General features: G+C 52.4%; 1 protein-coding gene across 1 annotated transcript in view; it reads left to right on the top strand.

Moving 5' to 3' along the window:
- Positions 1-244: 244 nt before the first annotated feature.
- Positions 245-16,490, top strand: part of SLC6A2 (solute carrier family 6 member 2) — a 43,236-nt gene continuing 26,990 nt past the window's right edge. Inside the window, 3 exon segments of the mRNA NM_001136502.1 lie at positions 245-518; positions 11,100-11,231; positions 13,142-13,379. Of these exon segments, the coding sequence (NP_001129974.1) occupies positions 245-518; positions 11,100-11,231; positions 13,142-13,379 (644 nt within the window).

Below are 16,490 nucleotides of genomic sequence, written 5' to 3'. Positions count from 1 at the left end.
CCTCTCGGTTCAGTCTCCGCTCCGCGCGCCGCTACGACTGTTCCCAAATTCTTCCGACAGACGCGCTCGGGTTTGGCGATCCCCGCGCCCGCCCGTGCGCCCGGCCGCTGTGTCTCCGCGCTCCGGGGGTGTCGGGAGGCGCAGGCAGGGCGGGATGGCCCAGTGACCGCGGCTCTTCCCTCCACCCGAGCAGGACCTCGGCGTGCTCCCAGGACCGCTGCCGTTCCCCTCGCCGACCGCACCCATGCTTCTGGCGCGGATGAAGCCGCAGGTGCAGCCCGAGAACAGCGGGGCGGCCCCGGGGCCGGAGCCGCCCGGGCAAGGGCGCAAAGCCGTGGAGCTGTTGGTGGTGAAAGAGCGCAACGGCGTCCAGTGTCTCCTGGCGTCCGGAGCCGGCGACGAGCAGCCCCGGGAGACCTGGGGCAAGAAGATCGACTTCCTGCTGTCGGTGATCGGCTTCGCGGTGGACCTGGCCAACGTGTGGCGCTTCCCCTACCTCTGCTACAAGAACGGCGGCGGTGAGCCCCCCCGATGCGCCGGGGTTGGACTGGGGAGGCCACCTGCCCGCAGCGGCGGCCCGGCCGGGACAGGGGCTGGGATGGAGGAGCCGGGAGGGACGCGCCGCGGGAGAAGGGAAGCACGTGAGCGAGTCTGGAGCGCAGCAAGGGTCTGGACAGGGCTCAGGGCAGAAAGGGATTGGAATTCCCGATGGAAAGGGGGAAATGGAGGCTGGTCCCCGGGCAGTGATAGGCGCACGGGTAGAAGGACAGAATCTGAGACCCTGAAATGGGCGAGAAACCCTCATCTTTTGATGGTTTGCAGGAAGAGGTGGAGATCTGGAGAGCTCTGGAAGGGGCGCCAGAAGTGCTCAGGATGTGACAGCCAGACACAAAAGTGACCCTAACTCCAGCACCCTGAGCCTTGGGGCAGGGACCTCTGGGCCAAAAGGGGAGAGAGGATGTGGGTTCCCTGACGGACTTGGGAGGCCCTGCACTCTTGGGGACAAAGACTCTGGAACAGACACACACCAAGAGTGGCTAGTGCCAGAGGGAACTCCACTCTCGGCTTGGTGGAGGCACCAGAGTGCCCAGCCTAGGTAGGATGTCGTCATTAGGTACCAGAAGCTGGCCCGATCCTTGAAGCAGGAGGCCTGGGGGTTTGGGATGAAGGCTTTGCCTCCTGGGGTCGTGGCCACGTGGGAGAGGGGCCTGGAGGAAACTCCAGGGGAAGTAGCCAGGCTCTCTCCCCTTTCCTGAGCAGGGTGACAGATGACCTACCTGCCTGGGGTGTGAGTCTAGAGACCAACCACAGCACAGTGAAAGGGTCAGAGCCCTGGAAAAAGTGGCTTGAGGGCGGAATACAAGGTGCTAAGCCCCTAGCTCCTTCTTGAGGTCCCATAGACTCTGGGACCCAGCTGTTTGCTTCAGAATTTTCCCTGGACACTTGCTTTGGTTGAGAAATGGGAAGCATGATCCCAAGGTGACACTCTTCCGTGTGTGGTTGGCCCCGGGGAGGGAGGAAAGGCAGATTCCATGTATTTTTAGCAGATGGGGAAATGATGAATGAAAGACACACTGAGGCCCTAAGTTGCGCCACCCAGCATGTCCCCAGTTACTATCCGAGACAGTGTGTCCCTAGATAGCAGGAGGCCGTATCATTAATCAGCAGTAGTTATCAGGTTCCTCCCAGGGTGAGGCACAGTGCTAGGCTCTGCAGAGGCCACCTAGATATATTCATCACCAGGTCTGCCTGCAAGGAGCTTTAGTCACCCAAAGTGTCCCACCACCACACGCCATTTTCACGGTTTTAAGTATTCGTTGAAACTAAAAGCATCCCAGGTAGCCAATTGGACACATCGGCTAGCTGGATGTTTTGCAGCTAACCCTGGGTGCTCCCTCGGCCATTGCCACCAACTGTGAGCGCCTGCTGCATGCGTGCAAGGTGATACTCCAGGTGCTGGGGACACAGACACAGCCGATTTGTCACAGGCTCCAGTTTGTAGGCAGACTTGGCGGGAAGCTTCTCTCCTCGGAACCTGGCACATCACCCCACCCAAGTTGTTCGGTCACTTATCTCTTTGTGTATTGGTCACCCAAATAGACCGGGGCACATAGATGTGGCTTGCTCCTCCCTCTATTTCGAACACCCCAAATAAGGTCTAGGTCCTAGGAATGTGGTAGCAGGTACCCAACAGACTTCCACTGAATGTGTAAATGAATGAAATGATCCAAGCCCTCAAAGCCTTATGCCCACCCAGAGACATCGGGCACCCCAGCAGTAACTGACCAAGAGAGGGTGCTGCTGCTGGGCGGGGGGTAGTCTAGGGGTTCGAGGCCTTGGCTGTGCAGTCCCTGGTTCCAGCTCCTGCCAGTGGGACTTGGGGCGGCCTCATATGCCCCAGTGTCCTCATCCATCAAGTGGAAAGAATGGTTTTCATCTCTGAGGGTGAGGATGGGATGTCACACGAGGCTCGTGGAGAGCTGGGCATGGAGCAGGGCTCCTAGTAAAGGTAGCGGCTACTCTTTCTGAGCAACATTTTGATGATGTGGGAAATAGATGTGAGAGGTGACCGGTGCTCTAAAGGCCTGAGGAGGGGCTGTGTGAGCAAGATGGGGAGGGGGACTGTGCTTGGAGCTCAGCCCCTTGGGGTGGGAGGGGCATGGACAAGCCTCGAGAAGGTGGGAGGCATTCTTGTCGTTGGAGAATGCACACGGGATCATCTCAGAGACGAGGGGTGTGGGCTGGCCGGAGGGCAAGCCAAGTGGAGATAAGGGTGGAGAGGCAAGTCGGGGCCCAGCCCAGGAGACCTTGAATGCCAGGCTAAGGGGTGGGGAAGTTGTACCAGTGAATTTCCATTTCTGGCTCCGCTGTCCATGGTTGACACAACCTCCCCCTCCATCTCCTACTCGAAGAAGGTGGCTCCTTCTGTAAACTACTCCTCGGCCCCCTGGGGGAGCTCAGCTGGCCGCTTCAGAGCTTTATCTCTGCTAAGCCCTCTGGGCTGCTCCTTCGGAGATCAATTCTTAACCTTGATTCTAAAGTCAGTCCCTGACATGGGCCAGCAGGTTGCACAGGTGGGTATCCTATAATCATGGAAGCAGCCAGAAGACCCCAGTTTGAATCCCAGCTCCATTTCTCTGGGCATGGCCCAGCCTCTCTGTAAGCCCAAGCTTCCTGCTACAGCTAAAGATGAGCTTAGACGACCCCCAAGAGCTGTCCTTCTCTGATGGCCTAGCTCGGCACCGCACCCAGGCCGGGCCTTACCCGCCCTGTTACTTACTAGCCTGTGTACTCCTCTGGTTCCAGTTTGAACATAGTAACCTCCCAGCCTGGCTGTGCACACTGGCTCAGACTGGAGGATGTTTGGAGATGTTAGAGGTGCCAATAGTCTAGGCCCCCGGCTAATACTTTCTGAATAAATTCCTGGGAACCATCAGCCTGTCTGAACATCTTCCCATAGGCCAGCTGCTGGGACGACGCACAAGTGCAGGAGGCTGCCGACAGGGAAGGCCAGTCTTGGAAATTCCAGGGCTTTGTTCAGAACCTTCTCCAACAGAGAGACACTGCCAGGCCGTGGGGCTATTTTCAGAGTGCTAGAATCTCCCTTGCACCTGTGATCTTGGGCCTGGCCTGTGCTGGTCCCCAGGGAGGCGTGGGCAGCTCTGCTGGGTCCCCATGTCTGCCTCCCTGACAGGGAAGGGGTCTTGGCAACGGCTACTTCTGAGATGAGTCCTGTGCTGTCAGGCACGTGGTCCCTGGGTTCAGACAGACCCAGGTTGAATCTAAACCTGACACTTCCTGGAAATGTAGCCTTGGACTCATCCTCTCTGGGCCTCAGTTTTCTTGTGCAGAGAAGGAGAAAGAGTATACCTTCTGGCAGGGTGATGACATAGATGACATAAACGAAGGCCTCAAAATAGTGTCTGGTGTGTAGAAAGGGCTCAGTAAACGGACCTGTTCCTATTGTTGTTATCGTTTGATGATTTTTAACTACAGGCTAGAACCAGGAGGTCCTGAGTCTGGAGGGAACAGAACTGATTCTAGGAGGAAATTGAGGAAGGAGGGTAAGAATGGACAGCAGGCACACCGGGGAGGCCCAGAGAATCAAGAATCAAGAGCTGAGCTTTGCTCCGTGTTCTGACGGTCTAAGCTCGTCCCACTGTGCTTTGCTCACCTGGAAAATGGGAACTAACATTCCCTGCACAGGGTCCTATGAGATGGGGCTCTGGTCCCGAATAGGGCTCTTCTCCTTTCCCTAGTAAGCTGAGGGGTTTGGTACCCACAGCCCACAGGGGTGGGAGCCCTCTTGGCCAAAATATCTGGGCCTCTGGAGGCTGGATGTGAAATGGTGGCTGGTACAGAGGTCAGAGGCTTGTGAACTCAGTGCCCTCACACCCAGCTGGGCCATGGGAGGCCGTCTACAACCCTGAGTGTGCCAAGCCTGGCTCCTATTGTTCAGCTCAGTTGCAGGGGAGCCAGCCAGCTGGCGTGGCCCTCCACTGATGAGTTTGCAGGAATGAGGTGCTCGTCAGGGGCTAGAGCTGAGACTTTAATCTGGGGTCATCAGCGTGATGTGGCTCATTGCTCTAAGCTGGCCAGGAAGATCTAAAGAAGCTGGTTTCCAGCAAGATGGGTTGCCATGGGGATAAATGTTCCACCCTTTCCTGTGGTCCCAGACCCAACTGCCTAAGTCAGGATTAGGTCACAGTGCAAGTGAAGGAAGGCCCTGGGGCTTTCCTTAGCTGCATCCTCCATGTGAGTCACTGCTGGGAGCCACTGATTTCATGAGAAAGCATTTGCAACATGCCCACCATATGCCAGGAACACAGAGATGAGCAAAAGGCAATCCCCCTCCCTCAGGGAGCTCATGGTCCATGGTAGATATCCTAAAAATCAATGTCATCTTCAATTCTGTTATTGGAAGTGTTGTATCCCGAATGAGGGAGACAAGGTTCTTTTGGTTTTTGGTGGGTAGTACTTCCCTCCACAGTGTAGTTCTGAGCATCCGGAACACCCTCTTAGTTCATTTTAATGAGGCCGGGACCGAGATGGGAAACCAGAACCTTCGAGGAGCTATAGGGAGAGCCCCAGCTTCATTCATAAAAATCAGGTCAGATGCTATGAGGTTGACAGCAGAGGGAGAGTGGTTAGATGAGGAGGAGTAGCCTCAACGCTAGTTTCCCTGAATTTCACCCCCATTGCCCTCCTTAAAGGAGCCAGGGGGGTTGATCAGGAAGGGGGCATGTTCTCCGGTCTCAGAGACAAAGTCAGCTCCCAGGTCAGCTGGAAGTTCCTAACCTGAATGTGTAGATCACTTGGTGTGAAACTTCCTCCTGGAGCAGCAGGAGCTTCTGCAAAGGCGTGTGTCCATGCTCCTGGCTAATCTCAGGGAGAGGCAGGAGTCAAGGGCTGCAAGACTCCACCTGGGCTGAGGTTAGGGGGATCCTGAGGCCAGGGAACAGGAGCCCATGGGGGTCCTTGAGGCCCCCAAGGAGAAGACAAGTCTTGGGGAGGGGAAAACACAAGTTGTCACTACATGGTTCCAATACCCTACCCTAGAGAGAGTCTGGGTTGACAAACTTGAATGATCTGGGCTTGGTTTATTACAAGAACTGGAGTGTTTGCCTGAAGAAATGGCCGCGTGAAGCCAGCTGTTTAGCTGGCAAAGGCTCAGAAGGGGATGCTATGCCTGACCCCCGGGGTGCAAAGCATTGCTTTGGACAAGACTGATCAGTTTTGTTCTACAGGGCTCTAAGGCCAGAAGGAAGGCAGAAAGTGGAGGCTGCGGGCAAGGGATTGAGGGAAGGGGAGAAGGGGGAAAAGCAGTGTTGGCTAGATGGAGAGGTTGGCTGCCAAGTTCAGCAGGGCCTCAGCTGACCATGGGGACCTCTGAAACTGGGATGGCCCCACACACTTGTCCCAGGTTGAGGTGAGGAGGCTGAGACTATGTCCCGTAGTCAACAGATCAGTGGATACCAGCTGCCTGGGGAAGGGGCTGTGGCCTTGGGTGAGGTGGCTCTCTTCACCTGAGGCACTTGCCAAGGGCCTGTGACAGCTGAGGACAGAGCAGTGCCAGCTGCGGGGAAGCAGGTCCGTCATTCCTGAGGGGCTCTGGACAGCACTGTGGGACCCCTTTCTAGTCATGGGCTGCCCAGAAGCCCCTCAGTTATCACAGCACACCAGGATGCAGAGGCTGTCACCCGTACTTCCCCACACTGACCAACTCTCCAGGCCCCAGCCAGGTGTCCTACAATTCAGTCCTGACACCTGTGACCTGGATTTGGCAGGCCCCACAGGTTAAGGGCTCAGTTTCCGAAGATTGCCCCCCACCTCAGATGCTCGTCACAGGTCTCCAGCTGTCACCTGTGTTTCTGACCAACTGGCTATAAACCAGGGGTTTCCATGATCCCCTCGTCAGGTTCAGAAATTGGCTATAGCAGCTCCAAGAACTCAGGGAAGTGCTTACTTACATTTTCCAGTCTGTCATGAAGGGTACGATGAAGGATACTGATGGGCAGCCAGATGAGGAGGTCATGGGGCGAGGTCTGGAGGAGTCCCATGTGGGGGGTCTCTGCCCTTGTGGGCTCTGCCATCCTCCTGGAACATGGGTGTGTTCACCAACCTAGAAGTGTTCCAAATTCTGTAGTTCAGAGATCTTTCTGGAAGCTTCGTCACGTGGGTGTACTCGATATTAGCTTCATCTCTAGCCCCTCTTTCTTTCCCAGAGGTGGGAGGCTGGGCCTGAAACTTCCAAGCTTCTAATCAAGGCCTGACCTTTCTGGTGACCAGCCCCCACCCAGGAGCTCGCTAAGAATTGCCTCATTAGAACAAAAGACACTCCTAGCACCTAGAAAATCCCAGGAGCTCTGTGTAGGACACTCCTATCACTCTCACTTGGAAAATTATAAGGATTTTTAAGGGCTCTGGGGCAGGAACCCAGAGCAGAGACCAGATATCTATATATCATATTAATGTCACTGGGTGGGTCTGCTCTGGGTCGTGCTTTATTTTTATTTTTTTTATTTTTTAGTTCTTTTTTTTTTTAAGATTGATTTGATTGATTGATTGATTGATTTATTCAGAGAGAGTGAAAGAGAGGCAGAGACACAGGCAGAGAGAGAAGCAGGCTCCATGCAGGGAGCCTGACATGGGACTCGATCCCGGGTCTCCAGGATCACACCCTGGGCTGCAGGTGGCGCTAAACCGCTGTGCCACCGGGTCTGCCCTGGGTTGTGCTTTAGGGGGCCCGTTTCTGCCCTCCTGCCCTTCTCACCAAGGCCAGGGCCAAGAGGGCCTGGCCACCCAGAACACTGCCTCCCCACACCACCCCAGGCACCGGGGCCCTGGAATTCCCTGTGCGAACACCACAGCCCCCTTCTGGGTCTTCGGGCCGCTCACCTAATTTCTTCTGCCATATGGATTGTGCTGCAAGTATGCAGGCCCTGGATCCAGGGGAGGCCAGGGGCTCGTTGTCTGCAGGGGTGTGGAGACATGCGGGTGCGAGACTCCACACGTGTGTGCAAAAGGCCTTGCATGCCGCTGGACAGCCCTGTGGTGGGGAGGAAGTACACAGGGCAAGTGGGGCTCCCCCTATGCTACCACATTGTGGTGCAAAGCTATAGGAGAGGAGGGTTCCAGAATTGAAGCTTGTAACAGAACCGTCATGAAGGTTTAGTTGTCGAGGTAAGAAGATAAGGCACATGTGATTTAAAAGGTATGGCTGATTTATTGAAAAAGGTGGCCACGTATGGCGTACTCTTGCCCCGTACTCTTGTCCCGGCCCCAGCCTTGCACCTGCTGGGAGCAGTGCTGTCTCCAAAGGAAGCTCACCCTCTCTGGCACCCTTACATCTGCTCTGCCTTTGGAGTGTTCGGAGAAGGGGCACAAATCTGGCTACCCTTGGCACTGGCCAAGATTTTCATGGAAATCTGGTGCAAGCTGTAGGCAGTGACCATCCATAGCTGAGCTACAGGCACCAAGGAAACAGCTCTGTGGGTTTTCCCTTGTTGGTATATCAGGGTGTGGCCACAAGGCACAGTTTGAGGAATCTGAGCATTAGCAGACTGGGAAGTGGGTTCCACTAAGCCTCAGGGGACTCTCTTTGCCTTCTTGCAGCCTGTTCCTGATCATACTCTCTCCACCTCACCCCAAATCCCCAGCAGGCCCAGGGCCCCACCGCCACTAGCCAAGTCCCCTCTAGGCATTCACTCCCCTTTCCTGAGCTCCACATCTGCCCTGGTGCATCCCACTCAGAACTTAGTGAGCACTGGGCTTCCTTTCCTGAGGACTTGGCTTTTGCACAGAAGACTCCAGAACCCCTCGGTGACCAGTAGGGTCACTCCGTATAGTAACGGGATTGTCAGAGTGCACCAGGCTAGAGGAGATGGGACAGATGCTTTCCTTACAAAATTCATCCAAAGGCCATTTATCAGAGCCCCTTTCACAGCTGGTAGTTCTTTTCCTCGTGTGTTTGTGTGTGTCAGGGTGCAGAAGGACCATGAGTGTGCACAAGTGTGCATCTGTGTACATGCATATGTGCTGAAGGCTCAGCAGGTATGCCCTGGAGGCATTTCTCCAGGTCTGCACACCAGCACCTGCACAACCAGAGCATTCTAGAATCAAGACGGGATCCCAGGCTGTGGCCTCTGAGGTTCTCAGCTCTCAGACCCGTGCAAGGCTGTCATGCATGAAGATACAGCTGGGCCATGGGAATGTGGTGGCTATAGGCCTTGCAGGGCATTAGCTTCCAGAAAGTTTGCAATCAGGCCTCAGTTTCTAGGACCTGCTGCCGGCCTGTTTCTAAGAGAGGCCTCCTCAGCTGACCTCAGTTGGCTGCCCCCGACATCCCTTACCGGCCCTTCAGCTCTACCCCAGCTTCCTCCAGATCATTCTGCAAGGGCACTTGGGCCAACTGTCTGCCTCAATCCCTCTTTGGCTCCATCTCCTGGGGGCCATAGCAAGTGCCACAGAGAGGGACTCAAAGAGATCCAGGTGTGACCCCCAGCTGCATACTTCCCAGTCTGGACAAGCTACTTGACCAAATCGGTGGTAATCATCTCTCAGGGACGGTTTTAGATGCATAGTTAGCATGTGGCTTGGCACATAACAGGTGCTTACTGATATCACCATCACCGGTGACCTCCATCAGCATCACCAGCCTCAGCGCCGTCCCCCCCGGGATGCTGTCCTACCGTGGACAGACGTGGGTTCAGGTGCCAGATCAGCCCTCTCTGTGTGTGAGAGGGACAGGGCTGGAGTTTGAAAGCAGATGAGGAGGGGAAGAGCGAGGTGGGTGCATGGGCATTGCCAAGTAGTCCAGTGTGGAGCAGCGGATGGAGTATCGGACCACTGTAGGACCAACAGACTAGATGGCTAAGCTGGCTCCAGATCCCCAGTTTCCGAATATCCTCCCCTCTAAGACCCCGTTCAACTCATGTCCTTCATTTAGCCAGAATGTTCTGGAATCTGCAAAATATGTTGGGAATGGCTCTGGAGCTCTGGAGGCAGGCAGACCTAGGCCCGAACCCCAGTCCATTACTGGCTAGCAAGTGCTACCTCAGATGTTTCTGGATAAGGTAGCTGAGATCATAGATGTCCAGTGCCCAGTGCCTACTTGATACATAGTAGGGACTCACTTTCTGGGACTTTCCTGTGCCCACCATCTGTTGCTACAGAAGGGGAAGGGTTTCTGAGCACTGGGGCCAACCCTTCATGCTTTGTCCTTAAGAGCCCTCGGCTTCCTGAGGAGAAGCCCTGGGAGGGAAGACTGGAACTGACAGTCTGAGTAGCCGGGTGCCATGTGACTCTGCCGTAATTCTCTATAAAATCGAGATGGTCATCATCTCTGCATCTTAGAGCTGGTGTGAAGATGGAATGCGACCTTGCCTGGAAAGTGCCTGGAACAAAGCACAGGATGCTGCACTCCTCATGCTACCATTATGAAATATTTCCCAGTTTTCTGCACTTTGCTGGTGTGGGCGGGCCAGAGAGTGTTTGGTTTCCAAGGTTACGGCATCTCAGCCAAAGGCCAGAGGCGGGACGAGTGTGGATCTGGCCTGGCCACCTCCAGCTGCGTCAGGAAAAGGAGCTGGCATTTTGCTTGGGTCACGCTTGTAGCCGGGGCTGACATGGCACGTATCCCGGTGAGTCACCTTGCGGCTTCAGAGCCCGGTAAGCTCACCCGGGCTGCCGGGCAGAAGGAGACTCATCTCTGAGACTCACCCATGTCTCATCCCACCAGGAACTCTCTCGGGGATGAGTCGCTGCCCGTTGCCAGGGGCCTCCTCTAGGGCCCCCTGACTTCCCTGGTCAGAGACTTGTTCCCGGGTTTACCTACCTTCGGCTGCCTGTAGCAGGGCAGGGAGCCTGACATGTTGGAAGACCTGAATGCGAATCTTGATTCTGTCACTTAACAGCAGCACAAGAGTTCAACTCTATTCTCTGCCCTCATTTTCCTCCAGGTGGCGTGGGGCGGGGGGGGGGGGGCACATAGTGACCCAGTCTGGTTATGTCTCTTAGTGAAACTAAGAATCCAGTGAGATCGTGTTTAGGAAAGCCCCGCGTGACATTAAAATGAGACAAATACAAGCAAAGTTAGAAATTCAATCATACATAACTTTGGGCTCTGTCTCTCCTGCTCTCATCTCAATTTTCTGACCTATACTTGGGGTGACTGGCATTCCCCAGAGTGACAGTTCATGAAAGAAAAGGTTCTGCAGTTACATGAATTTGGTGACGACTGTACCTGTAAGCGTCCTCGTGGTGCTTCACAGTGTGTGCTCAGGTATCGAAGGCCAGAAGAATCCTGCAAGGAATAAGCCCATTCAGCTTTGATGAGCCAGATTTTACTGAACCTCATTTTATAGAACCTCATTAGCATGGGTGGTGGTTATTCTTGGTGCCACAGCAAAGATTACTACTGTGACAATTATTTGTAATCATTGTGCTGCATAATTCTATTTATTTACCACAGAGCACCCCATGGGAAGTGGCTGGGGAACAGGTGAAGAGAACCCAGAGACACTCTACGGGGGGTGTGGGGCTGGGCACAAGGCTGGGCAGGGCCCCAGGGAGTCACACTCTACCTCTGTGCCTTCCAGGTGCCTTTCTGATTCCATACACCCTGTTCCTTATCATTGCTGGGATGCCCCTGTTCTACATGGAGCTGGCTCTGGGCCAATACAACCGAGAAGGGGCAGCCACGGTGTGGAAGATCTGTCCATTCTTCAAAGGTAAAGAATGGGTCCTGGGTGGGGGTGGGGTGGGAGGGTTGGGTGTCAAAGGTTGTCCAAAAGATTTCCTTGGAGAAACTGTTCCAAAGGTGGGATCTCAGGTAGACCAGCTCTCTTGTGGGATTCACAGCTATTGGCACAGTGAAGAGCATCCACCGTTCAGAGTGACATGGAGAGCATTTGGTGTGTCAGGAGCGGCTTAGCCTAGAAAGTCTAGAAATCTGGGTACCAGTCCAGCCTCTACCACTGAATGACTGGAGGGTGTCTGTTTTCCGTATAGGAAATACTTACAGAAATGTCAGAAGTACCCAGCACACATACAACTACTCTCCCCTCACACTCCCATGGCAGACGTGGTAAACTGATCATGGGCCTTTCTGGGCTCAGCTAGAAACCTGTCCCACAATCCTTAATATAACAGCCATGACTGATTGACCACATCTGGGATAGGTGATGAGGCCTGCTTGCATTTGACTAGGAGCACAACTGTAGAAACTAGCCATAGCAGCTGCCATTTCTTGGCCCCTGTACATCTGTAAGGGCATGGAGGCTGATTTAGTGCCCCCCAAGCATTGGTTAGCAAACCGGGCCCAGATGGTACAGAGGGCCGTGATTCCTCTGCACCTCTTCTCAGCTGGCACATGTCTCCCGACTCTACCTTCTATGTACTCAGTCCCGTAGTAGACATGGGCTGGCACAAGAGGCTTATTAGAAGTGCATTGGTTAGGAGTTTTTAGTTTAATTTCCAGAAAGCCCACTCAAAGTGGCTTCAATGTAAAAGAGAATCGATTGGCTTATGATACAGTAAAGTCCAAGAGTTTCTGGTCAGCTTCTGGTGCAGCTTGATCCAGGTCCTTGAATAGTATCTGGACTCTCCACCTCTCTCCATCTGAAGTCAGCGTTAGCATCATCTCCAGCATATTCTACTCAGGCGCTAGCAGAACTGGCCATTAGCAAAGACAAGATGAACTCCTACCAACTTTAACAGTGACAAAATAAATCAATGATACCTTCTGTCCTCATTAAAGTTTCCAGAGAAGAGTCATTGGTTTTTACTTGAGTCATATGCCCATCTATCAACTGATCCTTGTGGCTGTGGGGAAGCAGAACTCTGACTGGCCAGGCCTGAGGCATGTGCTTACAGCTAAATCAAGGAGATAAGGGATTAACCTCACAAGCTAAGAATGCTTAAGGCTACTCCCTTAAAGCAATGCTACACAGGGGAAAAAAAAAAAAAAAGTCTACTACGGGTAAAAGCCTAGAACGAGCTAGCCCAAGAGGAGCTTCCAGTATATTTAGGAAGATGAGATTGGCACATGCACGAAACAGATGGTTGAAAGTAGGGCCCAGAGAGCACACAGGGCTGAAGTACTAATCAGGGAGTTTGTTTGGGGTTCCCTGGAGGCAGGTTCTGAGACAAGGGTTTGTGTAGGGAATTATTTTGGGAGGTGATTCTAGGAAGCACTGTTAGAGGACAGAGAAGGGGAGTCAGCCAGTAAAAGGTATGTCACCGAGCCAGTTCCACCAGGGCCCAGGGGCTCATCCCACTGGGAGAGAGTATTAATGTGCCTCACTGTTATTCTGCCCAAGGGGTCAGGGACCTGGGATACTTACACCCTAGTGTCTCCATATACTCTAGTGCTTACACTCTGGTTGCTCCCTGGGAGCATTAAGGTCCTGGCACTTCTGGCCTGCCTGATAGGTGGGCCAAGGGGCTCCAGTGGCAAGAGAGAGCACTCAGGCAAAGGGATGGTGGGTTCTCAGGACACAGAGGTGGGCTCTGACAATCTGACACAGGGTGCCTAGGGGTCTGGTCGTGCAGTGCCAGTTGGAACTGGCTCCCCGGGAGACATGGCTCTGGGACTAGGCCTGGGGAAGCCCCTGCCTGACCCCTCTCTGCCCCCACACAGGAGTTGGCTATGCTGTGATACTCATTGCCATCTATGTTGGCTTCTACTACAACGTCATCATCGCCTGGTCGCTCTACTACCTCTTCTCCTCCTTCACCCTCAAACTGCCCTGGACTGACTGTGGCCATTCCTGGAACAGCCCCAACTGCACGGATCCCAAACTCCTCAATAGCTCCGTGCTGGGCAACCACACCAAGTACTCCAAGTACAAGTTCACGCCAGCAGCAGAGTTCTATGAGTAAGTCATCAGCTCCTCGTCCTATTCACACGGGCACACCAAAACCTGTACTGGGTAGGACGTGGGCCAAAGACTAATGAAAACCACAAGAGAGGAGGGGACACCCCAGCCAGCATTTGTAGGGTGCACTGAGCAGCCACTGCAGGCCTGACCCTGGGCTAGGAGCTGAAGATACGGCCATGGACAGGGCAGTGGAGGACCTCGTGTCTGGCACAGAAGTACCACGGTGGAGAGAAATATAGGTAGGGGAGGTAAGCAGGTAGGGGAGGAAGATCACTTTAGAGAGCCAGTGGACCCTTCAGGAAATGAAACACATTTTAGGAAGCGCAAGTGCTCCTAAGGAACTGAGACCAGATAGGTATGTGGTAGAAAGGGATGATGGGGGAGAAAGGAACATTGGCTTGGGTGGTCAGGGAGGGCTTCTCTGAGGAGGTGCATGAGAACTGATGAAGCCAGCCAGGGGAGCATGTAGGGAGCTATAGCTTGAACCCAAGTGGGAACTGATCCTGATGCTGTCGCCTGACCCACCCCATGCTGCCTTCTTTCTCTGGGGCTTCCGACGGGGCAAGCAGCTGGAGCTTGTGAATGAAATTCAGGAAGCGGGAGGCAGGCCAGCTCTGTGCAGCTCGGGGGAAGTATTTGGACCACGTGTGCATGAGAGTCACTGACTGGTGGTAGAAGACAGGACATCTTTTTTGAAAAGACACTTTTTCATGATTTCAATATTGAAATCATTTCAGACACAGAAAATTCATAAAAATAACACCTAGAGCTCTTCTTGTATACCCTCCATCCACCTGGCACCTTATGTAACCATAGCACAATGATTGAAATCAGAGAATTGATGTTCATATACCGTTAAAGACCTTTTGTTGAATTCATCAATTTCCCACTCATGTTCTTTTCTGGCCCAGGATCCAGTCCAGAGTGTCGCTTGCCCTTCATCTCCAACCTGTGAGAATCCTTTGCGCTTTCCTTGGGTTTCATGACCTTGACACTTCTGAAGAGCACTGGTCAATTATTCTGTAGAATAGCCCTCAGTGTGGATGGGTTGGCTGTTTTCACCTAGATAAAATGAAGTTAGGCATTTTTGACAAGAATACTGTCCTCGGGCACCAGATCGGGGGTATGTGACGTCAGTCTCTTATTACCAAGGGTGTGAACTGTGATCACTTGGCAAAGACGGTAGCTGCCAGCTTCCTTCCGTGTGGAGAGAGCATTATTCCTTTTGTCCAAGTGTCTTCCAGGGAACCACCTGATGTTATGTAAATATCTTGTTTCTCATCATACTTTTACCCACAATTCCTGAGCATCCATCAATGACACATGCGAGGAAAGATTATTGTTATAGCATATATCTAATTGTGATTTCCTATTTCCATCATTCCTTCCAGATTAATTGATTGGAATTCTCCTGTAAGGAAGAGTTGTCCCTTTCTCCCAATTTATTTATTCATCTGATCACTCATTAACTTATTTTTTTGAGATATAATTGGCATATAACATTGTTAGTTTCAGGTGTACAGAGACTTGATACAATGATATATTGCAAAATGGTGACTACAAGAAGTTTAGTTAACATCCATCACCACACATAATGACACATTTTTTCCCCTTGTGATAACTTTTAAGATCTAGTCTCTTGGCAACCTTCAAATCTACGGTATAGTATTGGTAACTGGAGTCACTGTGCTGTACCTGGCATCCCCGGGACTTATTTATTTTATAGTTGGATCTATAGTTTGTATCTTTTGACCCCTTTACCCTGTTTGCCAACCCCCAACCCCTGACTCTGGCAACCAGCAATTTATTTTCTGTCTATGAATTTGGTTTTTTTTTTTTTAAATTAACATTCCCATTAAATGGGATTATATAGTATTTATCTTTCTCTGTCTGACTTATTTCACTTAGCATAATACCCTCAGGATCTGTGCATGTTGTCACACATGGCAGGATTTTCTTCTTTTTTTTTTTTTTTAATTTTTATTTATTTATGATAGTCACACAGAGAGAGAGAGGGAGGCAGAGACACAGGCAGAGGGAGAAGCAGGCTCCATGCACCGGGAGCCTGATGTGGGATTCGATCCCGGGTCTCCAGGATCGCGCCCTGGGCCAAAGGCAGGCGCCAAACCGCTGCGCCACCCAGGGATCCCGATTTTCTTCTTTTTTATGGCTGAATAGTGTGTGTATTTATGCCATGGTACGTGTGTGTGTATGTGTGTGCATGTCACACTTTCTCCCCCCAGAAACACACACACACCATCATTTTTTATACATTCATGCATCCACAGATGTCTTGTTTCCGTGTCTTGGCTCTTATAAATAAGGCTGCAGTGAACATAGGGGTGCAGATATCTTTTCAAGTTAATGTTTTCACTTCCTTCAGATAAACACCCAGCAGTGGAATTGCTGGATCATAGGGTAGTTCTATTTTTAACTTTTTAAAAAAGATTTTATTTATTTATTTGACAGAGAGAGAGCGCGTGAGCGAGCATGAGTGGGGGGAGAGAGAGGGAGAAGCAGACCCATCACTGAGCAGGGAGCCCGACATGAGCTCTATCCTAGGACCCCAGGATCATGACTTGAGCATCCCCACCCACAGTGCAGGAGGGGTCCCTTTTTCCATCCTCACCAGCTCTTGTCTTATTTTTTGATGGTGGTCATCCTAACAGGTATGAGGTTATGATACCTCATACTGGTTGCGATCTACATTTCCTCATTCATTCATTTATGGCTGAACAGGCTTGTGCATGGTTATTTAATTCTGTGGTTTTAATCCAGAACCATCTACATTGATCTTGTGGTTCCCCTGGATCCTGTCATCCTCTAGTCCATCCTTTTATGTCTTCAGGTGGGTGATGGTCAGCTTGTCTTCAGCCACCTAACGAAGAATGTTTGCTCGTTGGGCTCTTGAGAATGTAGCACATACTGTCTCTATACCTCGGGTGGGAGGTGAGCCCCCCCCACCTTTAGCAATCTCGGCACAAGTGTTAGCAGATAGGCAGGAAGTCCTGTTACAAGCTGTGGGATGGGACAGGGAAATCCCATGGGGACCTCACTTTCACAGTGTCCATGGTCTGCAGGAGGGTCTGGCAAAACTGTTCTTTGAAA

This window comes from Canis lupus, chromosome 2 (assembly GCF_011100685.1).
Source record: "Canis lupus familiaris isolate Mischka breed German Shepherd chromosome 2, alternate assembly UU_Cfam_GSD_1.0, whole genome shotgun sequence".
NCBI lineage: Eukaryota > Metazoa > Chordata > Mammalia > Carnivora > Canidae > Canis > Canis lupus.
Note: the sequence above shows the minus strand (reverse complement) of the source record. Positions and strands in the feature narration are given on the sequence as shown.